At 52.5% G+C, this 25356-nt stretch overlaps 1 protein-coding gene across 1 annotated transcript in view; it reads right to left on the bottom strand.

Moving 5' to 3' along the window:
* Positions 1-25000, bottom strand: part of LOC132836934 (PH and SEC7 domain-containing protein 3-like) — a 34657-nt gene extending 9657 nt beyond the window's left edge. Inside the window, exons 1-10 of the mRNA XM_060856512.1 lie at positions 24882-25000; positions 21260-21494; positions 18921-19094; positions 17859-17939; positions 17596-17708; positions 17058-17116; positions 12901-12990; positions 10940-10983; positions 5956-6131; positions 4508-4578 (exon numbers count right to left, since the gene is read on the bottom strand). Of these exons, the coding sequence (XP_060712495.1) occupies positions 4508-4578; positions 5956-6131; positions 10940-10983; positions 12901-12990; positions 17058-17116; positions 17596-17708; positions 17859-17939; positions 18921-19081 (795 nt within the window). The 5' untranslated portion in view covers positions 19082-19094; positions 21260-21494; positions 24882-25000. The remainder of the gene's footprint in view (positions 1-4507; positions 4579-5955; positions 6132-10939; positions 10984-12900; positions 12991-17057; positions 17117-17595; positions 17709-17858; positions 17940-18920; positions 19095-21259; positions 21495-24881) is intronic.
* Positions 25001-25356: the final 356 nt, after the last annotated feature.

The raw sequence follows: 25356 nt of genomic DNA, 5'->3' as shown, positions 1-25356 counted from the left end.
CAGGTTCGAGTCTGGGCAGAGCCAGAGGGGACAGAGGTTGGGTAGAAGGAGAGGGGGATAAGAGTTAAGGTTAGGCAGCAGGGAGGGGAGGGGAGAGGGGGGTAAGGGAGAGAGGGTCGAGTGTGGGAGATCGACGCGGAGTGGTGGTTCGTGTTTCAGGCAAGGCTCCTCCGAAAACGGGGGTGGAAGAAGGAGAGAGAGAGAGAGAGAGAGACAGAACTGGGTGGCATGGTGGCTCAGTGGTTAGCACTGCTGCCTCACGGACACCAGGGACCTGGGTTCGATTCCAGCCTCCGGTGACTGACTGTGTGGAGTTTGGACATTGTCCCCCCGTGTCTGCGTGGGTTTCCTCTGGGTGCTCCGGTTTCCTCCCACAGTCCAACGATGTGCAGGTTAGGGTGGATCGGCCATGCTAAATTACCCATAATGCTCAGGGATGTGCAGGTTAGAGTGGATCGGCCATGCTAAATTACCCATAGTGCTCAGGGTGTATTGGCCGTGCTAAATTACCCATAGTGCTCAGGGATGTGCAGGTTAGGGTGGATCGGCCGTGCTAAATTACCCATAGTGCTCAGGGATGTGCAGGTTAGGGTGGATCGGCCGTGCTAAATTACCCATAGTGCTCAGGGATGTGCAGGTTAGGGTGGATTGACTGTGCTAAATTACCCATAGTGTTAGGTGCATTAGTCAGAGGGAAATGGGTCTGGGTGGGTTGATCTGCGGGGGGTCAGTGTGGACTGGTTGGGCCGAAGGGCCTGTTTCCACACTGTAGGGAATCGAATCTAATCTAATGTTTCCTGACACTTCCAACAGATCCAATGTTTGCAAAACATGAAGATTTATTTCTCTGCGTTCTCTGAACTTTCTTTCTCCGCAGTAAACATCAATGTGGAATATTCATTTAATCCTTCTCCCATCACCTGAGGGTCAACTAAAAGCCACCCTCCTTGATCTTTATGAGGCCCTACACTCACTCACCCACTCTCTTTCTCTCAACCCCCCTCTCTCTCTCTCTCTCTCCCTCCTCTCTCCCTCTTTTCTCTGTCTCTCCCCTCTCTCTCTCTCTCCGTCCCTTCTCTCTCTCTCTCTCCCCCCCCTTCTCTCTCTCCCCCCTCTCTATTTCTCCACTCTCTTGTCTCTCTCCACCTTCTCTCTCCCTCTCTCTCTAGTTGCTCTCTCACTCTGCATGTACATGTGGAACCCTTTCGGATTATCCTTAGCCTTCTTCGCCGAAGGGATCTCACATCGTCCCGCTCCCTCCTCCCCTATTTGCCTTCCCGATCTCCCTCTTCCGAAAGCCCGGTTGGCCCTGTTCCCGAGATTCCTTTGGACCCCGTGGCGATGATGCTTTCATATTCCTGACGGGAATCCCAATGCCTCACCACAACGGGAGCTTAGTGACTGAACTCTCGGGTTTATTAGACTTCCCTGTCAGAGGAGGGAACGGCCGACTCCAGTCAACATTCGGAAGGTCTTGCCTCGATGTGTTAAAATCTGCCTTAGCCCAGTTGAAAACTCGAACGTTTAGAGGGAAGGCTTATCCTTTTCCATCAGCGCTTCACAACAAAAAGAATTCAGGTGGCTACACTCATAGCCTCCGATCACCTGGGGCACCTTCATTTCCCAAGAAACTCTCCTTCTGTTCCCAAGAAAACGTTCCCGAACAGGTTTAACAAATTCTTCCTCCTCCAAGCACGAGTCTTGAGCGCCGCAGATCAGAATCGAGAGGTGTGTGTGCGCGTGGTGCTGGAAGAGCACAGCAGGTCAGGCTCTCGGCCTATATTCCTGATGAAGGGCTCTTGCCCGAAACGTCGGTTTCGCTGCTCCTCCCGGACTGCCGTGCTCTTCCAGCGCCACTGATCCAGAATCCGGTTCCCAGCATCTGCAGCCATTGTTTTTTCGGCCTTGTTGATTTTAACCCGACCGCGAATCCTCTTTCGCCAGGCCTCGCTAGCAGTTTTCCTCCTCTCTCTCGACAAGAATCGCAGGGAGCCCCTCTCCCACTGCCACTCCCAGGTCGGGCGGCATCCGAGGAGCAGGAGAATCCGCCTTTCGGGCAGAAGCCCTTCGTCAGGGGAATTTTCCCTCTCCTGCTCCTCGGATTCTGCCCTGGCCTGCCTTGCTTTCCCAGCACCACACACACCTCTTGACGACGGCATCAACGTTTGGAAAATTCAAATTCCCAATCCGAAATCTCTCCTCATATTTTTTTTCCTCAAATTTCTTGGAGGGATGGATGAAGGGGGGAGGGGGTGTGGGAGTTTGATAGAACAAATCCCTCATTCCCCTTTCATTCGAACCACACGCTTTCCGAAGTATTTTGTCTCCAGATAGAGCAGCCACCTTTTCCTGAATTTTAAAAAAATCGCCAGTCTATCTTCTTTTCGAACATGAAACCTCGAACAACGAGCTGCCTGTTCTGTCGGTCCCTCGTCCTCCAACTTGCTCTCTCCTGTGTTTTCGAGGGAGCCCGCTGTTTTCCGACTCAGATGTTTTCCTCAGCGCTGCTTCGAGTCACGATGCTATCTATTCCACCTCCCCCCTACCCACCTTCTCTCAAAGCGTTTCCAGGCTCCCCGAATAGAACCAACCGTGAAACTGGCCTCTTTCCGCTGTACCTTCCCCGGCAACCACAAGAAATGCAAAACTTGCGCCCACACCTCACCTCCCTCCAAGGCCTCAAGGGATCCGTCACAAATTCACCTGCACCTCCACACAGATCATCTATTGCATCCGCTGCACCCGATGTGGCCTCCTCTATATTGGGGAGACAGGCCGCCTACTTGCGGAACGTTTCAGAGAACACCTCTGGGACACCCGGACCAACCAACCCAACCGCCCCGCGGCTCAACACTTCAACTCCCCCTCCCGCTCCACCAAGGACATGCAGGTCCTTGGACTCCTCCATCGCCAGACCATAACAACACGACGGTTGGAGGAAGAGTGCCTCATCTTCCGCCTGGGAACCCTCCAACCACAAGGGATGAACTCAGATCTCTCCAGTTTCCTCATTTCCCCTCCCCCCACCTTGTCTCAGTCAAATCCCTCGAACTCAGCACCGCCTTCCTAACCTGCAATCTTCTTCCTGACCTCTCCGCCCCCACCCCACTCCGGCCTATCACCCTCACCTTGACCTCCTTCCACCTATCACATCTCCATCGCCCCTCCCCCAAGGCCCTCCTCCCTACCTTTTATCTCAGCCTGCTGGACACACTCTCCTCATTCCTGAAGAAGGGCTCATGCCCGAAACGTCGAATCTCCTGCTCCTTGGATGCTGCCTGACCTGCTGCGCTTTTCCAGCAACACATTTTCAGCTCTTTCTGTTGTAGGCACGGAAACAGACCCTTCGGTCCAACCCATCCCAGATATCCCAACCCAATCTAGTCCCACCTGCCAGCACCCGGCCCATATCCCTCCAAACCCTTCCTAGTCATATACCCATCCAGATGCCTCTTAAATGTTGCAATTGTACCAGCCTCCACCACTTCCTCTGGCAGCTCATTCCATACACGTACCACCCTCTGTGTGAAAAAGTTGCCCCTTAGGTCCCTTTTATATCTTTCCCCTCTCACCCTAAACCTATGCCCCTCTAGTTCTGGATTCCCCCACCCCAGGGGAAAAGACTTTGTCTACTTACCCTATCCATGTCCCCTCATGATTTTATAAACCTCTCTAAGGTCACTCCCTCAGCCTCCGACGCTCCAGGGAAAACAGTCCCAGCCTGTTCAGCCTCTCCCTGTAGCTCAGATCCTCCAACCCTGGCAACATCCTTGTCAATCTTTTCTGAACCCTTTCACAACATCTTTCCGATAGGATGGAGACCAGAATTGCACACAATTTTCCAACAGTGGCCTAACCAATGTCCTGTACAGCCGCAACATGGCCTCCCAACTCAATGCACTGACCAATGAAGGCAAGCAAACCAAATGCTTTTATCACGCTTCCCCCACCCACCCCGCCTCCCCGTCTCCCTGCCACTCCACTTTTAAGGAACCAGAAATCCACACCCTAAGGCCTTCCTCAACCGTATGGCAGGCCAAGCCCTTTATTTTTGGCCTCTGTTCTGAACTCCGCTCCCCTAGCTCCTAGCCCCATCCCTCTCCTGGGGTTAAGCCAGTCCCCGTAATCGAGGCTAGCCACCGGTCCCACGTTCGCGCAAGTGTCCAACGTCACCGGGAACATCGCCTGACTGAGCCTTCCACCTGGCGGCAGAGGCCCCTGCGCCTAAATCTACACAGGCTCCGTTTTCCCGCAGTAGGCCCAAGGCCTGAACCACGCCAGTAACCGATGCTCACAGCCACGCCTTCTCCTGAGCTTGTGATTCTGTACACATCCCGGGGGGGGTGTGGCAAATTGGGTGTGAATCCCAGAGCACTCTGACCCCTCGGTGAGAGATTAAGGTGAGGAGAGGCTAGATTAGCTGGGAAGGCTTTCTCTCTCTCTCACACACACACACACACACACACACACACACATCCTACAAGGGTTTAAAGACCTTGGGCCTGACCTTCATGAGGTAGATGACGGTCCCCTTCAAAATGGCATAAAATGTTTTCCACCTCCTCTTCCCCCACGGAGCTGTAAGACACCAAAACATTCATGTGTGAAGGACGACGCCAGTTCCCAGCTCCCTCACCTCCATGTCTCGTGTTAAAGTACAGCACCCTTCGGCCCAACTCCGTCCATGCCGACCCCAGATGTCCCAACCCAATCTAGTCCCACCTGCCAGCACCCGGCCCATATCCCTCCAAACCCTTCCTATTCATATACCCATCCAAATGCCTCTTAAATGTGGCAATTGTACCAGCCTCCACCACATCCTCTGGCAGCTCATTCCATACCCGTACCACCCTGTGTGAAAACGTTGTCCCTTAGGTCCCTTTTATATCTCTCCTCTCTCACCCAAAACCCTCTAGTTCTGGCCTCCCCCACCCCAGGGAAAAGACCATAGCTCCCTTTTATATTTTCCCCCTCTCACCCTAAACCTATGCCCCTCTAGTTCTGGACTCCCCCACCCCAGGAGGAAAAGATCTTGTCTATTTACCCTATCCATGCCCCCTCATGATTTTATAAACCTCTATAAGGTCACCCCCTCAGCCTCCGACGCTCCAGGGAAAACAGCCCCAGCCTATTCAGCCTCTCCCTGTAGCTCAAATCTTCCAGTCATGGTAACATCCTGGTAGATCTTTTCCACACCCTTTCCAGTCTAATGCCATCCTTCCGAGAGGAAGGAGACCAGAATTGCACGCAATATTCCAACAGCGGCCTAACCAATGTCCTGTACAGCCGCAACATGACCTTCCAACTCCTGTACTCAATACTCTGACCAATAAAGGAAAGCATACCAAACGCCGCCTTCGCTATCCTATCTACCTGCGACTCCACTTTCAAGGAGCTATGAACCTGCACTCCAAGGTCTCTTTGTTCAGCAACACTCCCTAGGACCTTACCATTAAATGTATAAGTCCTGCTAAGATTTGCTTTCCCAAAATGCAGCACCTTGCATTTATCTGAATTAAACTCCAACTGCCACTTCTCAGCCCATTGGCCCATCTGGTCCAGATCCTGTTGGAATCTGAGGTAACCCTCTTCGCTGTCCACTACACCTCCAATTTTGGTGTCATCTGCAAACGTATTAACCCGACGTTGACATCCGAATCGTTTATGTAAATGACGAAAAGTAGAGGGCCCAGCACCGATCCTTGTGGCACTCCACTGGTCACAGGCCTCCAGTCTGAAAAACAACCCTCCACCACCACCCTCTGTCTCCTACCTTCGAGCCAGTCCTGTATCCAATTGGCTAGTTCTCCCTGTATTCCATGAGATCTAACTTTGTTATTGGCTTCGCTAAAGTTGGCGCGGCCTACGGCCTTCCTCTGTTGTCGCCTCCCCTTTCCCGAGATCCCAGTCCCGCTTGCGAGCGGCTGAGGGATTCTCCTCTCCCCGCTCACTCACTTTTCTTGCCGTCGATGTCGGCGTGCACCTTGCGGCTCAGGAGCCCCTCTTTGTAGGTGGGGGCTCTCTCATCGGAGGGCACCTCCAGGAAGGGGTTGCCCTTGGCCTTGACGCGGGGCACGTTGAGCAGGTCATCGCCGTCGGGCACGAGGGACCTCTGCAGCTCCTCGGCGTCTCTGGAAGAGCAAGCGGGCCCGGTCAGACCCAACGAGGGAGGGGTAACTCCCAGCTTCCCCCCTCCCGCCACCCTCCACGGCCCGTCCCCCCATCGTCACAGAGACATACAGCACAGATCCAGACCCTTCAGCCCAACCCGTCCGTGCCCACCCACATATCCGTAACTAATAGAACACAGGACGTTCCAACGCGGTTCAGGCCCTTCGGCCCCTCGATGTTGCACCCGACCTGTGGAACCAATCGGAAGCCCAGCTAACCTGCACGGTGGCACAGCGGTTAGCACTGCTGCCTCACAGCGCAAGGGTCCTGGGTTCAATTCCCACCTCAGGCAACGGTCTGTGTGGAGTTTGCACATTCTCCCCCGTGTCTATGTGGGTTTCCTCCCACAGTCCAAAGATGTACAGGTCAGGTGAATTGGCCATGCTAAATTACCCATAGTGCTCAGGGATGTGCAGGTTAGGGTGGATTGGCCATGCTAAATTACCCATAGTGCTCAGGGATGTGCAGGTTAGGGTGAATTGGCCGTGCTAAATTACCCATAGTGCTCAGGGATGTGCAGGTTAGGGTGGATTGGCCATGCTAAATTACCCATCGTGCTCAGGGATGTGCAGGTTAGGGTGGATTGGCCATGCTAAATTACCCATAGTGCCCAGGGATGTGCAGGTTAGGGTGGATTGGCCGTGCTAAATTACCCATAGTGTTAGGTGAAGGGGTAAATGTAGGGGAATGGGTCTGGGTGGGTTGTCTTCGGAGGGTCGGTGTGGACTTGTTGGGCCGAAGGGCCTGTTTCCACACCGTAGGGATCTAATTTCTAATCATATGCCTATCCAATGACCATTTCAATGTCCCAAACATTGGTGAGTCTACTCCTGTTGCAGGCAGGGTGTCCCATGCCCCTACTACTCTCTGAGTAAAGAAACTACCTCTGACATCTGGATTCTCATTGTCTCATTTCTGAAGGCTTCCCATTTTCCAGCCGTCCCTTTACCTGCGAACATCTGCCTCCGATCAGCTTTCGAAAGTTCTTGCCTAATACCGTCAAAATTGGCCTTTCTCCAATTTAGGGCTTCAACTTTTAGATCTCGTCTATCCTTTTTCCATCACTATTTTAAATCTAATAGAGTTATGGCCGCTGGCCCCAAAGTGCTCCCCCACTGATACCTCAGACACCTGCCCTGCCTTATTTCTCAAGAGTAGGTCAAGTTTTGCACCTTCTCTAGTAGGTACATCCACATACTGAAATCAGAAAATTGTCTTGTACGCACTTAACAAATTCCTCTCCGTCTAAACCTTTCACACTATGGCAGTCCCAGTCGATGTTTGGAAAGTGAAAACCCCCCAACATAACCATCCTATCACCCGAGGCTGGAATTGAACCATCCCTGCTGCTGTGAGGCAGCAGTGCTAACTACTGAGCCAATGTGCTGCCTCAAAAGGGTAGAATCACATTGTAGGCGTGTCAGCAACTACAAACAAAGAGAGAGAAGCTAAAACCTTGGACACCCTTTGTCAGAACTCGGAATGAACATCTCTGTTTGACTTCACATTTTCTAAATGTTCGACTTAGACAGTGATGAACGAATCTCCCTTTTTTTACCCCAGTCCTGACAGATCCTCAAGGGGCTGCTGCTGTGGGTCAGAGGTCAGCATATTACGGTTATGGTGCATGGTGTACACAGGGAGAAACAGCAGGACACTGATATCTCAAGGAGCTTTATATCAGACAGAATAGAGAGTGAATGTGGAGGATTGCTCACGGCTGTTTGCAGATGCATCTGATGCAGAGCAGCATCAACCAACATACAAAAACAAAATCAAAGAGCTATCTACGGTGCATTTTGACTCATACAGCTCAGAAACAGACCCGTCGGCCCAACTCGTCCATGCCGACCAGGTAGCCTACATTAATCTAGTTCCCTTTACCCTCTAAACCCTTCCTATCCATGTCCCCATCTGGATGCCTTGTAAATGCTGTCATTGTACCAGCCTCCACCACTTCCTCTGGCAGCTCATTCCATACACGTACCACCCTCTGTGTGGAAAAGCTGCCCCTTAGGTCTCTTTTATATCTTTCCCCTCTCACCTTAAACCTATGCCCCTCTAGTTCTGGACTCCCCCACCCCACGGAAAAGACTTTGTCTATTTACCCTTTCCATGCCCCCTCATGATTTTATAAACCTCTATAAGGTCACCCCCTCAGCCTCCGACGCTCCAGGGAAAACAGCCCCGGCCTGTTCAGCCTCTCCCTGAAGCTCAAACCCTCCAACCCTGGCAACATCCTTGTAAATCTTTTCTGAACCCTGTCAAGTTTAACAACCTCCTTCCTCTAGAAGGGAGACCAGAATTGCACGCAATAGTCCAACAGTGGCCTAACCGATGTCCTGTTCAGCCGCAACATGACCTCCCAACCCCGGGCGGCACGGTGGCACTGCTGCCTCACAGCGCCTGAGACCCGGGTTCAATTCCCGACTCAGGCGACTGACTGTGTGGAGTTTGCACATTCTCCCCGTGTCTGCGTGGGTTTCCTCCGGGTGCTCCGGTTTCCTCCCACAGTCACAAAGATGTGCAGGTCAGGTGAATTGGCCATGCTAAATTGCCCGTAGTGTTAGGTAAGGGGTAAATGTAGGGGTATGGGTGGGTTGCGCTTCGGCGGGTCAGTGTGGACTTGTTGGGCCGAAGGGCCTGTTTCCACACTGTAAGTAATCTAATCTAATCTGTCCTATATCTATCACCCCCTCAATTTAAAGCTATGTCCCCTTGAGCTCACCATCACCATCCGAGGGAAAAGGTGTCACTGTCCACCCTGTCTCACCCTCTGACTATTTTAATGTCTCAATTAAGTCACCTCTCCAATCCAGTCCGACCTGCCAGCACCCGGCCCATATCCCTCCAAACCCTTCCTATTCATATACCCATCCAAATGCCTCTTAAATGTTGCAATTGTACCAGCCTCCACCACTTCCTCTGGCAGCTCATTCCACGCACGTACCACCCTCTGTGTGAAAAAGTTGCCCCTTAAATCCCTTTTATATCTTTTCCCCCCCTCACCCTATGTCCCTCTAGTTCTGGACTCCCCCACCCAGGGAAAAGACTTTGTCTATTTATCCTATCCATGCCCCCTCATGATTTTATAAACCTCTATAAGGTCACCCCTCAGCCTCCGACGCTCCAGGGAAAACAGCCCCAGCCTGTTCAGCCTCTCCCTGTAGCTCAAACCCTCCAACATCCTTGTCAATCTTTTCTGAACCCTTTCAAGTTTCACAACATCTTTCCGATAGGAAGGAGACCAGAATTGCACACAATATTCGCAAAAGTGGCCTGGGCCCAAGTCAGGAGGGTGTGTGAGGGAATACTCCCCACTTGCCCTGGATGGGGGGGCAGCTCCAACAACACTCGAGAAGCTCGACACCATCCAGGGACAAAGCAGCCCCCCCCTCGATTGTCCCCACACCCACAAACCCCCACTCCCTCCATCCCCCGACGCTCAGTAGCAGCAGTGGGTACCATCTACAAGACGCACTGCAGCAACTCCCCCAGGCTCCTCAGGCAGCACCTTCCAAACCCCACGGCCACTTCCATAGGGAAGGACAAGGGGCAGCAGGTACATGGGAACACCACTCCGAGCCCCTGACCCCAGCCTCGGAAATATATCGGAGCGCCTCTCCAGTTCCAATTTTTGGGACTCCCTCCCTCAGGGGGCTCGGCTGGGGGGAATGGGCCAACAAACCCACATCTCCTCAGGTAACCAACTAACCTTTTCACTTCTACAACAGAGAGAGAGACAGACAGACAGACACAGAGAGAGAGAGATAGAGAGAGGACAAAGAGAGAGAGGACAGAGAGAGAGAGAGAGACAGAGACAGAGACAGAGAGAGAGACAGAGATAGAGACAGAGAGAGAGAGAGAGAGGACAGAGAGAGAGAGAGGGGACAGAGAGAGAGAGGATAGAGAGAGAGAGAGGGGGGACAGAGAGAGAGAGAGCGAGAGAGAGGACAGAGAGAGAGAGACAGGACAGAGAGAGAGAGAGAGACGAGAGAGACAGGACAGAGAGAGAGGAGAGACAAGACAGAGACAGGACTGAGAGAGAGAGAGGAGAGACGAGAGAGAGACAGGACTGAGAGAGAGAGGAGAGACGAGAGAGAGACAGGACATAGAGAGAGAGAGAGAGAGGATAGAGAGAGAGAGACAGGAGAGAGAGAGAGAGAGAGAGACAGGACAGAGAGAGAGAGACAGGACAGAGAGTGAGAGAGACAGGACGGAGAGTGAGAGAGACAGGACGGAGAGAGAGACAGGACAGAGAGAGAGAGAGAGGACAGAGAGAGAGCACGAGAGAGAGAGAGAGGATAGAGAGAGAGAGAGAGAGGACAGAGAGAGACAGGACGGAGAGAGAGAGACAGGACAGAGAGAGAGAGACAGGACAGAGAGTGAGAGAGACAGGACGGAGAGTGAGAGAGACAGGACGGAGAGAGAGACAGGACAGAGAGAGAGAGAGAGAGGACAGAGAGAGAGCACGAGAGAGAGAGAGAGGATAGAGAGAGAGAGAGAGGACAGAGAGAGACAGGACGGAGAGAGAGAGACAGGACAGAGAGAGAGAGACAGGAGAGAGAGAGAGAGAGAGAGAGAGAGGACAGAGAGAGAGAGAGCACGAGAGAGAGAGGACAGAGAGAGAGAGGACAGAGAGAGAGAGACAGGACAGAGAGAGAGAGAGAGAGAGAGGAGAGAGAGACAGGACAGAGAGAGAGATAGAGGACAGAGAGCGAGCACTTGCCCCAGTATTCCTGGAGAGGAGTGTTGAACCGTTACTTACACTGCCCATTCCAGTTTCTCGTTTTTGATTGATTGGTATAAGGCCTGGAGAGCAGAAACAAACAAATGGGTATTGAAAGGTGTGTGGCCAATACCACCCCCCACCCACCCCAGCCCCCCCGGGACAGAAACTGTCGGCCCACCTGCCTCAGGGCAAGAGAACACAACAACACCTGACCGTCTGGTGTCTCACGCAGAACGGGAGCTGAGACACATTCGATGGAGTCATGGAACATTCCGGTACAGTACAGGCCCTTCGGCCCCTCAATGTTACACCGACCTGAGGAACCAATCTGAAGCCCATCTAACCTACACCTTTCCATTCTCCTCCATATGTCTATCCAATGGCCATTTCAATGTCCTTAAAGTTGGCGAGTCCACTCCTGTCCCACGCCCCACTACTCTCTGAGTAAAGACACTACCTCTGACATCTGTCCTGTATCTATCACCCCCTCAATTTAAAGCTGTGTCCCCTCGTGCTAGCCATCACCATCCGAGGGAAAAGGCTCTCACTGTCCACCCTATCAAACCCTCGTATGTCTCTGTTCAGTCCCCTCTCAACCTCCTTCTCTCTAACGAAAACAGCCTCAAGTCCCTCAGCCTTTCCTCATAGACCTTCCCTCCCATCCCAGGCAACATCCCGGTAAATCTCCTCTGCACCCTTCCCAAAGCTTCCACATCCTTCCTATAATGCAGTGACCAGAACTGTACGTAATACTCCGAGTGCGGCTGCACCAGAGTTTTGTACAGCTGCAGCAAGACCTCATAACTCCGAAACTCAGTCCCTCTCCCGATAAAAGCTAACACACCGAATAACGCCTTCTTAACAACCCTGGGTGGCAACTTCCAGGGATCTGGGTACCTGGACACCGAGATCTCTCTGCTCATCCACACCACCAAGAATTTTAGCCCAGGACTCTGCATTCCTGTTACTCCTTCCAAAGTGAACCACCTCCCACTTTTCCCCATTAAACTCCATTTGCCACCTCTCAGCCCAGCTCTGCAGCTTATCTATGTCCCTCTGTAACCCACAACATCCTTCAGCACTATCCATGGGGCCATTACTGCATCAAATTCCTCCTTAGCCTTACTCATCATCCAGAATTCCATGGATTATTCACCCCTAACCTTGTCTCGGTTTATTCGTAGCTGGATCTGAAAACTGCCTCGTTCCGGGCTGTCCACGCTTGAGGGGACACGTCCTCTCACCTTCTGTCATTACCATCGCATCTCCCAACCCACACTCCACCGCTGCGCTCCGTAACTCCCTGAGGGTAAAGGGCCTGACGTTCGTTCCCCTCTCACCCGTTACCCTCTAGCTCAGAAAAGAGTGCTAAGGACGTTGCCCAGGGTTTTGAGCGACAGGGATAGGCCGGGGCTGTTTTCCCTGGAGGCTGAGGGGCTGACCTTTATAGAGGTCTATAAAATCATGAGGGGGGGGGGTAGGGTGACTAGCCAGGAAACCCCAGGGGTGGGGGAGTCCAGGGCATAGGTTTAGGGTGAGAGGGAGGGAAAAGGGTCCAAAGGGGCAACTTTTTCACGCAGAGGGTGGTACGTGTGTGTGTGGAATGAGCTGCCAGAGGAAGTGGTGGAGGCTGGTACAATGACAGCATCGCAAAGGCATTTGGATGGGGATAAGGGTGGACAGGCCAAATGCTGGCAAGTGGGGCTAGCCTAGGTTGGGATATGTGGGTCGGTTTTCCAGGAACGGATTTATGGAGGCCGGAGGAGGACATCGTCCCGGAACACGAACAGAGCGTAAAGGACCAGCAGGGACAGACTAGGCTGAACGGGCCTTCCAATATGACCGGACGCTCTCCGTTTCAAGAAAGGGCCAATCATTGGCATTCCGGAACGGCCTTCCCGAGGGAGAAGTCAAGGTCTCCGCTGGGCTGAGGGGTGGGGAGGGAGGGAGGGAGGGACGCCGAGGAGAGGAGGGGAGCAAGAAATGACCTCAGTTACCTTCAGCATGTCTCTCGGAAAATTCTTGCCGTCGTTCATGCCCTCGAGGTTGGTGACGAAGTCCTGGCTGGACATGCTTTTCCCGAGATTCTGGAAGCAGCCCATCGCAAAGAGTTGGGAACGGGGCGGGGATTTCCCGGAAAACACCTCGGCGTCAAGTCGCGAACGCTCCCACCCAGTCCGAGTTGCCGAGCAGGGGGAGGCCCGAGGTGAGGCTGGTCGCACTTTCCCGCGGTAGGCCCGAAGCCTTGGATTTTATTTCCCGTCAAGCGCAGCCCGTTCAAGATCCCCTCCCACCCTCTGGGTGAAAATCGCTCCCTCAAAAACCCCTTCGAAACCTTGTCCAATTCTCTCGTGGGGGCGTGAGCGTCGCTGGCTGGGCTGGAGAATTTATCGCCCCCTTCCCCCCATCTTGAGCCGCTGGAGTCCCATGTGGTGTAGGGACTCCCCACACAGCGCCCTCAAGGAGGGAGGCCCAGGATTCTGACCCTGAAGGAATGGCCGATATATTTCTGCGTCAGGACGGTGAGGGGCTCGGAGGGGAAATTGCCGGGGGGTGGTGTTCCCATGTACCTGCTGCCCCTTGTCCTTCCCGATGGAAGTCGCCGTGGGGTTTGGAAGGAGCCTGGGGGAGTTGCTGCAGTGCGTCTTGTAGATGGTACGCACTGCTGTTACTGAGCGTCGGGGGGGGTGGAGGGAGTGGGGGGTTTGTGGGGGTGGGGACAATCGAGTGGGGGCTGCTCTGTCCCTGGATGGTGTCGAGCTTCTCGAGTGTTGTCAGGACTGATCCCCACCATCCCCCAATCACAAAGTCTTGATCTTTCAACAATCTCCACAAACTTATCCACTTAATAGTAAGGTCCTAGGGAGTGTTGCTGAACAAAGAGACCTTGGAGTGCAGGTTCATAGCTCCTTGAAAGTGGAGTCGCAGGTAGATAGGATAGTGAAGGCAGCGTTTGGTATGCTTTCCTTTATTGGTCAGAGTATTGAGTACAGGAGTTGGGAGGTCATGTTGCGGCTGTACAGGACATTGGTTAGGCCACTGTTGGAATATTGCGTGCAATTCTGGTCTCCTTCCTATCGGAAAGATGTTGTGAAACTTGAAAGGGTTCAGAAAAGATTGACAAGGATGTTGCCAGGGTTGGAGGGTTTGAGCTACAGGGAGAGGCTGAACAGGCTGGGGCTGTTTTCCCTGGAGCGTCGGAGGCTGAGGGGTGACCTTATAGAGGTTTATAAAATCATGAGGGAGTATGGATAGGATAAATAAACAAGGTCTTTTCCCTGGGGTGGGGGGAGTCCAGAACTAGAGGGGCATAGGCTTAGGGTGAGAGGGGAAAGATATAAAAGAGACCTAAGGGGTAACGTTTTCACACAGAGGGTGGTACGTGTGTGGAATGAGCTGCCAGAGGAAGTGGTGGAGGCTGGTACAATTGCAACATTTAAGAGGCATCTGGATGGGTATATGAATAGGAAGGGTTTGGAGGGATATGGGCCGGGTGCTGGCAGGTGAGACTGGATTGGGTTGGGATATCTGGGTCGGCATGGACGGGTTGGACCGAAGGATCTGTTTCCGTGCTGTACATCTCGTGACTCTGGGCCGTGCCCTCCGAGGGCAGAGGAAGGATTTTGACACAGAGGTGAGAATTGTGTCGCGTCTCGGGGCTGTTTTGGAAGCTGCTGGCTCATCGGGCAGCGTGCACGTGCGCGGGTGTCATGGCGACCAGACCTTCCGACCGCTCCCCGCTCGTGGGCTCACCGTTCAGGCCCAGCGCTGAGGACACGAGGCCCGCTTTCTGTGCCGTGTCTGAACTCGGACGCCAAGCGTGGTTTAGCCAATCCTGGCCACCCCTCGTCAGAGACTGGTGCTCACCGTGTGCAGGAGTTCAATGTCTCACAGCACCAGGGACCCAGGCCCTGTTCCCCCTTCCTGTTAGGTGTGTGTGTGAGAGAGAGGGAGAGAGAGTGTGTGTGTGAGAGAGAGAGAGAGTGAGAGAGAGTGAGAGAGTGTGAGTGTGAGTGTGAGTGTGAGTGAGTGTGAGTGTGTGTGTGTGTGTGTGTGAGAGAGAGAGAGGGAGAGTGTGTGTGTGTGTGTGAGAGAGAGAGAGAGAGTGTCTTTGTGTGTCTGTGTGTGTCTGTGTGTGTGAGAGAAAGACAGAGTGTGTGTGTGCGCGTGCGACAGAGTGTGTGTGTGTGCGAGAGAGGGAGAGAGTGTGCGCGAGAGAGGGAGAGTGTGTGTGCGAGACAGAGTGTGTGTGCGAGACAGAGTGTGTGTACGAGAGAGAGTGTGGGTGCGAGAGAGAGTGTGGGTGCGAGAGAGAGTGTGTGTGAGAGAGAGAGAGAATGTGTGCGTGTGTGAGAGAGAGATAGTGTGTGAGAGAGATAGCGTGTGAGAGAGATAGCGTGTGAGAGAGAGAGTGAGTGTGTATGTGTTAGAGAGAGAGAGAGTGTGTGTGTATGTGTGCGAGTGTGAGTGTGAGTGTGAGTGTGAATGTGTGTGTGGATCTGAGCTACAGGGAGAGGCTGAACAGGCTGGGGCTATTTTCCCTGGAGTGTCAGAGGCTGAGGGGTGACCTTATAGAGATTTACAAAGTTATGAGGGGCATGGATAGGGTAAATAGACAAGGTCTTTTCCCTGGGGTCGGGGAGTCCAGAACTAGAGGGGCATAGGTTTAGGGTGAGAGGGGAAAGATATAAAAGAGACCTGAGGGGCAACTTTTACACACAGAGGGTGGTACGTGTGTGGAATGAGCTGCCAGAGGAAGTGGTGGAGGCTGGTACAATTGCAACATTTAAGAGGCATTTGGATGGATATATGAATAGGAAGGGTTTGGAGGGATATGGGCCGGGTGCTGGCAGGTGGGACTAGATTGAGTTGGGATATCTGGTCGGCATGGATGGGTTGGACCGAAGGGTCTGTTTCCGTGCTGTACATCTCTATGACTAGCCCAAGGTCCTACCCAAATTGCAATTCCTCGAATTTATCCCGGTGGTACACAATCTGGCATTTCTCAACCCATTCCCTTTGTCATCTCAGGTAACCTTCTTCGCTAATCTACCATCATGTTTGGTGTTATCCACATACTGTGTGTGAGAGAGGGGTATTGGCTGTGCTTAATTACCCACAGTGCCAAGGGATGTGCGGGTTAGGGTGGATTGGCCGTACTAAATTACCCATAGTGCTCAGGGATGTGCAGGTGAGGGTGGATTGGCCGTGCTAAATTACCCATAGTGCTCAGGGATGTGCAGGTTAGGAGGGAGTGGCTGTACTAAACTACCCATAGTGCCAAGGGATGTTCAGGTTGGGGTATATTGACCGAGCTAAATTACCCACAGCTCCCAGAGTTTTGCAGGTTGGGGGTGGATTGGCTGTGCTAAATTACCCACAGTTCCCAGGGATGTGCAGGTTTGGGTGGATTGGCCATGCTAAATTACCCAGAGTTCCCAGGGATGTGCAGGTTAGGGTGGATTGGCCATGCTAAATTACCCACAGTTCCCAGAGATGTGCAGGTTAGGGTGCATTAGCCGTGCTAAATTACCCACAGTTCCCAGGGATGTGCAGGTTAGGGTGGATTGGCCGTACTAAATTACCCACAGCTCCCAGGGATGTGCAGGTTTAGGTAGATTGGCCATGCTAAATTGCCCAGGGTCCAGGAATGTATAGGTTAGAGTGGATTAGCCACGGGAAATGCTGGCGTTAAGGGCATAATGGGTGGGATGATCCTTGAAGGGGGCGTGAGGGGGCTGGTGTGGACCTGAGGGGCAGAATGGCCTGCTCCCACAGGAGCGATGAACCGCAAGAGGAGACAGGTTGGCAGAAAGGGTGGGTGGTGCCAATGTCATTCCGCTGTGGTGTGGGGGGGAGGGGGGAGCCGAGAGCAGCCACACTTTGGTCACAACATTGAAGAAGGGCAGCACGAAAGGGAGGGTAGGTGGATCGATCGCCCAACTACGGGAGGCTAACAAATTCACCCGCCTTCGAAGCGCCCGTCCATCCAATTGCCCGCCATTGGCCTAACATCCAAAACGCCCACTTCCCAGAAATTGGAAAGCCAGCCAGACCTCTTCGCACGGTCTTTTCCCGGACTTAGCTCGCTGTGTGTCCTTTCGCGAGGCGGGGGGCGGTGGTGGGTTTAACGCACGTAATCCTCAGGACGTACCTGTCCGTGTAGATCAGTGTTCAGGAGCATAAGGGCACAGGTGATAGTATGGACAGCGTCTGCAGGAACGAAAGGTGCGAGAGATTTGCGGCCTGTCTCGTCCCAAAACCCTCGCCTGCGCCAACTCCCGCCTTCCCTGCCCCCCCACCAAACCGAACTCAAACACTGACAGGTATCCCCTGCTTTTCCAAAGTTCGCTTTAGGCCGCTGCGTTTGGGCGGTAAACTGACACTAGTGCCACAGTTCGCGAAAGCAACCCAAAGAGGAATTTCGCCAAAAAGACCAATTCATGTCCCCCACCCCGTAAACGAAGACTTCTTCCCTTGACGCCATTTTGCCTCCCCAAAAAGGGATTCACTCTGTTTTCGAAACCCGTATTCACGAGGACTCCCTCCCAGCCCTCGGCTGAGGAAGGTTGCCCCTGGCGACGGAGGAGCGAGAGACCGATCCCTGGGACCGACGGAGATGAGTCGGGCCAGCGTTCCGTTCGCCGTTGAATCTTGGCGGAACGGGAGAGATTCCCCGAGCCCCGGCTCACCTCGGCTGCGGAAGGTCTCCGGATTGCACTGTTGGAAGCGGCCGGAGAAGTGGTCCAACACTCGCTCGCGCTCCTGTGTCTCTCCAGTCAGGACGAACGCCGTCAGGAATTTCCTGCGATGGCAGGGGTGGGAGAGAGAAAGAAACAGTCAGAATCGTTGGGGTCCACGCTCATGAAGCCGCTACGCCATCCCAGAGGGCGGGAAAGCGCTCCCCGTCGCCATTTCGGCGTACTGCGGCCTAGCGGGCCCAAAAAAGCCTTACCTCAGAGCTTGATCGAGAGACATCTCGCTGAAGTCAAACAGTTGCAGGTATTCCTCGGCCAACATTTGACTGAACTCGTTGCTAGAGCGACGGAGTGGAAAAAAAAATACTGTCAAGTCACAGCGAGATAGGATAGTGAAGGCAGCGTTTGGTATGCTTTCCTTTATTGGTCAGAGTATTGAGTACAGGAGTTGGGAGGTCATGTTGCGGCTGTACAGGACATTGGTTAGGCCACTGTTGGCATATTGTGTGCAATTCTGATCTCCTTCCTATCGGAAAGATGTTGCGAACAGTTTCAGAAAAGATTTACAAGGATGTTGGAGGATTTGAGCTACAAGGAGAGGCTGAACAGGCTGGGACTGTTTTCCCTGGAGCATCGGAGGCTGAGGGGGTGACCTTATAGAGGTTTATAAAATCATGAGGGGGCATGGATAGGGTAAATAGACAAAGTCTTTTCCCTGGGGTGGGGGAGTCCATAACTAGAGGGGCATAGGTTTAGGGTAAGAGGGGAAAGATATAAAAGAGACCTAAGGGGCAAATTTTTCACACAGAGGGTGGTGCGTGTATGGAATGAGCTGCCAGAGGAAGTGGTGGAGGCTGGTACAATGACAGCATTTAAAAGGATTGGGACATGGATAGGAAGGGTTGGGAGGGATAGGAGCTAAGTGCTGGCAAGTAGGACTTGATTAATTGAGGATATCTGGGTCGGCATGTGCGAGCTGGACTGAAGGGTCTGAGGAGCGAGAGGAGAGAGAAAGGGAAAGCGAGTGAGAGGGAAAGAGAGAAAGGGAAAGAGTGAGAGAGAGAGAAAGAAAAAAGAGAGAGAGAGTGACAGAAAACGGGAAAGAGTGAGAGAGAGAGAAAGGGAAAGAGAGAGAGAGACAGAGTGAGAGAGAGAAAGGGGAAGAGAGAGAGAGTGAGAGAGAGCAGGCACAAGGTTTGGTAATCCACCCATTCAGCAGAAAGCCGTGGAAAATCATTGAGGTCCCAACCACCAGAGGGATAGATGTCCCGTGATAGACACCCCCACCCGCTCCCCCTTTCGGAGGTGGGTGGACCTACTTCTTATCCAGGTAGGGGGCCACCTCAGTCCTCCGGAAACCGTCCAGATGGTACAGTTTGGACGCCAGTTGCTTGGCAACCTCCCGGTCCTGCCTCCCGCCATTAGCCAGCAGCGCCTTGAGGTCAGCCGTTTCCATGGTGACGCCCGTCTCCATGTCCATCTCCACCAGTTCGCTGTGTTAGGGCAATCAGGAAAGGCCAAAGGTCAGGGCAGAGACACGGAGAAAGAGAGAGAGAGAGAGAGAGAGGCCAATAATCCAGTTCAAATCCCGCCTTGGCTAACTTATCACAAAAGGCCTGGCTTTCTCAACTTCCTAGGCCTATTGACTGCTCATACTAGCCTGCCAGCTGTCACCCCTCTCCCTCTTTGTCTCTCGTTCTCACTCAATCTCTCTCACGTTCCCAAAAAGATGTGCAGGTTAGGTGCCAAATCAGGGGTAAATATAGGGGAGGGAAATGGGTCTGGGTGGGTTGCTCTTCAGAGGGTCGGTGTGGACGTGTTGGGCCGAAGGGCCTGTTTCCATACTGCAGGGAATCTAACCTAATCTAACCTCGCCCTTTTAGATTAGATTAGATTACTTACAGTGAGGAAACAGGCCCTTCGGCCCAACACGTCCACACCGACGCTCCCAAGCGCAACCCACCCAGACCCATTCCCCTACATTTACCCCTTCACCTAACATTATGGGTAATTTAGCACGGCCATTTCACCCAAACCTGCACATCCCTGAGCACTATGGGTAATTTAGCACGGCCATTTCACCCAAACCTGCACATCCCTGAGCACTATGGGTAATTTAGCACGGCCATTTCACCCAAACCTGCACATCCCTGAGCACTATGGGTAATTTAGCACGGCCATTTCACCCAAACCTGCACATCCCTGAGCACTATGGGTAATTTAGCATGGCCAATTCACCCTAACCTATACATCCCTGAACACTATGGGTAATTTAGCATGGCCAATTCACCCTAACCTGCACATCCCTAGGCACTATGGGTAATTTAGCATGGCCAATTCACCCTAACCTGCACATCCCTAGGCACTATGGGTAATTTAGCATGGCCAATTCACCCTAACCTGCACATCCCTGAGCACTATGGGTAATTTAGCATGGCCAATTCACCCTAACCTGCACATCCCTAGGCATTATGGGTAATTTAGCATGGCCAATTCACCCTAACCTGCACATCCCTAGGCACTATGGGTAATTTAGCATGGCCAATTCACCCTAACCTGCACATCCTGAGCACTATGGGACAGTTTAGCATGGCAAATCCGCCCTAACCTGCACATCCCTGAGCACGATGGGTAATTTAGCACAGCCAATCCGCCCTAACCTGCACATCCCTGAACACTATGGGTAATTTAGCATGGCCAATTCACCCTAACCTGCACATCCCTGAGCACTATGGGTAATTTAGCTTGGCCAATCCACCCTAACCTGCACATCCCTGAACACTATGGGTAATTTAGCATGGCCAATTCACCCTAACCTGCACATCCCTAGGCACTATGGGTAATTTAGCTTGGCCAATCCACCCTAACCTGCACATCCCTGAGCACTATGGGTAATGTAGCATGGCCAATCCACCCTGACCTGCACATCCCTGAACACTATGGGTTATTTAGCATGGCCAATTCACCCTAACCTGCACATCCCTAGGCACTATGGGTAATTTAGCTTGGCCAATCCACCCTAACCTGCACATCCCTGAGCACTATGGGTAATTTAGCTTGGCCAATCCACCCTAACCTGCACATCCCTGAGCACTATGGGTAGGTTAGCATGGCCAATCCACCCTAACGTGCACATGCTGATGCACTGTGTGTAATTTAACATGGCCAATCCACCCTAACCTGGACATCCCTGGGAACTGTGGGTAATTTAGCACAGCCAATCCACCCTAACTTCCACATCCCTGGGAACTGTGGGTAGTTTAGCATGGCCTATCCACTCTAACCTGCACATCCCTGAGCACTATGGGTAATTTAGCACGGCCAATCCACCCTAACCTGCACATCTTTGTGATTGTGGGAGGAAAGCGGAGCACCCGGAGAAAACCCACATGGACGCGGGGGAGAATGTGCAAACTCCAGACAGACAGTCGCCCGAGGCTGGAATCGAACCTGGGTCCCTGGTGCTGTGAAGTAGCAGTGCTAACCACTGAGCCATTGCACGCCAAGATAGCCTCCTTCGCTGTTTTCCGCATCCCCTCCCCCGGCCTCCGAGTGACCTGCGTCTCGACAGAAATTGCAACTCCAAACGTGAACTCTGCGTCTCTCTCTCTCTCTCACACACTCCGCAGAGCTTCGCCGGCTAACCTCTTGCCCTCACCTTCCGGCGGCACCCCCTCTGTTCCCCTCCTCGCCCACTGCCTCCCGACGTGGTTCCCGCTCCTCCTCATCCGGGGCGACGAGGCCAACTTCCCCAGCCCCTGCTCCCCAGCACGACTCTCGACCCGGCAGGCTGGCGGGAGGCTGAGTAGGCCGGACCCCGAGGATCTCGCTCACCAGAGGATCGTGGACACCGAGGGGCGACAGGGCATCAGGAACTGTTGTGGTGTAGGCACCTTGGGGTAGAAAAAGGGGGGGGGAACAGTTAAAGGTGGACGCAAAGAGTAGCCATCCCCGGAGGAAGTGTTATGCCGTGACGACAACTCCCTCCTGCTAACTGAACCACCCAGAAAGGTTCCCCTCATAATCTGTTAATAGTAAAACAGCCAGGGAACTCCCCAAATTCCATGACTTGAAGAAAAAAAATGTTATTCTTTAATTCCAAAAAGCGAACATTGAACAACTTTTTTTTAGGTTAGTTTCCTTTCGGCCCAACCAGTCCACACCGACCCCCTGAAGAGTAACCCACCCAGAACCATTCCCCTACATTTACCCCTTCACCTAACACTACAGGTAATTTAGCACGGCCAATCCACCCTAACCTACACATCCCTGAGCACTATGGGTAATTTAGCATGGCCAATCCACCCTAACCTACACATCCCTGAGCACTATGGGTAATTTAGCATGGCCAATCCACCCTAACCTACACATCCCTGAGCACGATGGGTAATTTAGCACGGCCAATCCACCCTAACCTGCACATCCCTGAGCACGATGGGTAATTTAGCATGGCCAATCCACCCTAACCTGCACATCCCTGAGCACGATGGGTAATTTAGCATGGCCAATCCACCCTAACCTACACATCCCTGAGCACGATGGGTAATTTAGCACGGCCAATCCACCCTAACCTGCACATCTTTGGACTGTGGGAGGAAACCGGAGCACCCGGAGGAAACCCGCGCAGACACGGTGGAGAACGTGCAAACTCCACACAGACCGTTGCCCGAGGCGGGAATTGAACCCGGGTCCCTGGCGCTGTGAGGCAGTGGTGCTAACCACTGAGCCACCGTGCCGCCCCATTTACAACTCTACGTCTCCTTTCCTCTTCAAGGTCTGTTCCCTGCTTCCCACTCTACAACTATAGACTTCAATCCGGGCAAACGTGAGGTGATGTATTTAGGCAAGACTAATTCTAGAGCGAATTATACAGTTGACAGGAAAAGTTGGGAAAAGTTGATGGGCAGAGAGAGATCTGGGAGTGCCGGTCCACTGTACCCTGAAGGTTGCTGCACAGGTGGGTAGAGTGGTCAAGAAGGCATAGGGTATGTTTGCCTTCGTCGGACTGGGTATTGGGTGTAAGAGCTGGGAGGTCACATTAAAATTGTACTAGACATTGGTTCGGCCGCATACCGTGTACAGTTCTGGTCGCCACATTCCCAAAAGGATGTGGGCGCTTTGGAGAGGGTGCAGAGAAGGTTGGCGGGGATGTTGCCCGATATGCAAGGCGCCCGCTATGAAGAGAGGTTGAGTCAGTTAGGTTTATTTGCATTAGATAAAAGGAGATTGAGGAGGGGGGGGGGACCTGATTGAGGTTTACAAAGTCATGAAGGGTGGATAGAGGGAAGCTTTCTCCCCGGGGCGAAGGATTCAATAACGAGAGGCCACGCTCTCAAGGTGAGAGGTGGAATGTTTAAGGGGGATACATACGGCAAGTACTTTACTCAGAAGTTGGAGGCTGCCTGGAACGTGTTGTCAGCAGGGGTGGGAGAGGCAGGGACGGTAGATTCATTTAAGATGTGTCTGGATAAATGCATGAGGAGGTGGGGAGCAGAGAGATACAGATCCTCAGGAATTGGACGACAGGTTTAGACAGTAGATTTGGATCGGCTCAGGCTGGGAGGGCCGAAGGGCCTGTTTCTGGGCTGTAAGTTTTCTTTGTTTTTTTAATATCCTGATCAGTGGAAGCCCCAATTAAATTTACGCCAAATTAGTTTTCAAAACCACACAGCAACTGGCATCACCAAAGTCCTCCTTTCTCTGGTCATAGATATCTCTCTCTCTCTCTCTCTCTCTAGATGGCAGGTTGTCGCTGTCTCTCTCTCTCTCTCTCTGGCTAACTCTCAAAAACTTATTTACACCCCAAACATCGGACCGTCTCACCTGTTCGATGTTGCCAAAACAGTAAAATTCAAACTGGATTGGATTTTTTTTTTAGTATCCTGGGGCATACTTTTAAATGGTTTGGTTATAATCGAACGGTGGTCAACGCCAATGAGGGATCTACTTGACAGCCAAATGTTACATATCGTCAATTTTCCGGCGCACTCTGAGACTGTTAGTCAATCGCAAGGTAGGTAGCTGCGAACTCTTAATGTCAAAACTGCCTTCACGCTCTCTCAAAGACACAGTACACGCCTTCAACCTCAAAGCAAAGCAGCAAACCGGGGGAGTTCATGCCTCACAAACCTTACTGAATCTTTTCATGTGGTGGCAACACACATTGATGAAGGTAGAGCAGTGGATGAGGTGTATATGGACTTTGGCAAGGTATCCCTATGGTAGGCTCATTCAGATAGTAAGGAGGCAGGGGATACAGGCTGTCTGGGTACAGAATTGGCCGGCCTGTAGAAAACAGAGGGTGATGGTAGATGGTATCCAGCCTGGGAGCTGGATGGCCACCGGTATTCCGCAGGGATCGGTTCCGGAACTTCTACACTTTTGCGATTTTCATGAATGACTTGGACGAGGGTGGGTTGGTAAGCTTGCCAGTGACACGAAGGTTGGTGGATCACATCAAGGGCTACAACGAGACATTGACAGGATGCAGAACTGGCAGCTAGAGTTCAACCTGGATAAACACAAAGTGATCCGTTTCGGAAGGTCAGATTTGAACGCGGGATACAGGGTTGAAGGCAGGATTCTTGTGCAGTGTGGAGGGGCAGAGGGATCTTGGGGTCTGTAGATCCCTCAAAGTTACCACCCTAGTTGATAGGGTTGTTCAGAGGCGTACGGTGTGTTGGCTTTCATGAGCAGGGGGATTGGGTTTAAGAGCCACAAGGTTATGCTGCAGCTCTATAGAGCCCCTGGTTAGACCACACTTGGGATATTGGGTTCAGTTCCGGTCGCCTCATTACAGGGAGGATGTGGAAGCTTTAGAGAGGGTGCGCGGGGGTAGGGGGAGATTTCCCAGGATGCTGCCGGGACTGGAGGGCATTTCTTACGAAGAAAGGTTGAGGGAGTTAGGGCTTTTCTCATTGGAGTGAAGAAGGATGAGACGGGGACTTGATAGAGGTGTACAAGATGATGAGATAGAGTGAATAGCCAGGGAGTTTTTCCCAGGACAGAAATGGCTATTACGAGGGGGGCATAATTTGAAGGCGATTGGAGAAAGGTTTCGGGGAGATGTCAGAGGTCGGTTCTTGACACAGAGAGTGATGGGAACGCACTGCCAGCGGTCAGAGACATCAGGGTCATTTAAGTGACTCTTAGATAGGCCCATGGATGATAGTGAAATAAAAGGTGTGCAGATTAGTCTGATCTTGGAGGAGGATAAATGGTTGGCACAACATAGAGGGCCGAAAGACTGAGCTGTACTGTTCCCTGAATCCGCCCCTTACCTGCGTCATGACTACCAGACGGCAAAGGCTTCTCACTTCGACTAGGCCTCTGCAGCTCACTGGAGGTCACCTGACCTCCGAAGGGGAAATGGAGGGGTACCTGCACCAAGAGAAATGAGACAGGGGTCAGTTGTTTTCAACCTCTTGACTTCATGAGAGGTTTGTTTTATTTCCTAAACAGGAAAGGCCTTAAGTTAAGTAAGGCTGACTGACAAAACAGCCACTCAACATTCTAACCCTGGACACTAACACTTCCCTCACTCCTTGAGTAGGCCCGTCCCAATCAGCACAAAATGGCTGCCTGTGGGACCTCGGTTGACGTAAAAATGGCCGCTGCAGATTGGGACCTTCATGAGAAGACAATAAAAGCATTAAAAATAAAAAAAATCATACATCTTATTAAACAGCAGCAAAGGATGTTAGGCCTCTACTCACACCGAGGTTGGGGAAGGGAACACCCAGCAGAGGCAGAGGT

This window comes from Hemiscyllium ocellatum, chromosome 48 (assembly GCF_020745735.1).
Source record: "Hemiscyllium ocellatum isolate sHemOce1 chromosome 48, sHemOce1.pat.X.cur, whole genome shotgun sequence".
Taxonomy (NCBI): Eukaryota; Metazoa; Chordata; class Chondrichthyes; order Orectolobiformes; family Hemiscylliidae; genus Hemiscyllium; species Hemiscyllium ocellatum.
This window is presented reverse-complemented; position numbering and strand designations above follow the sequence as displayed.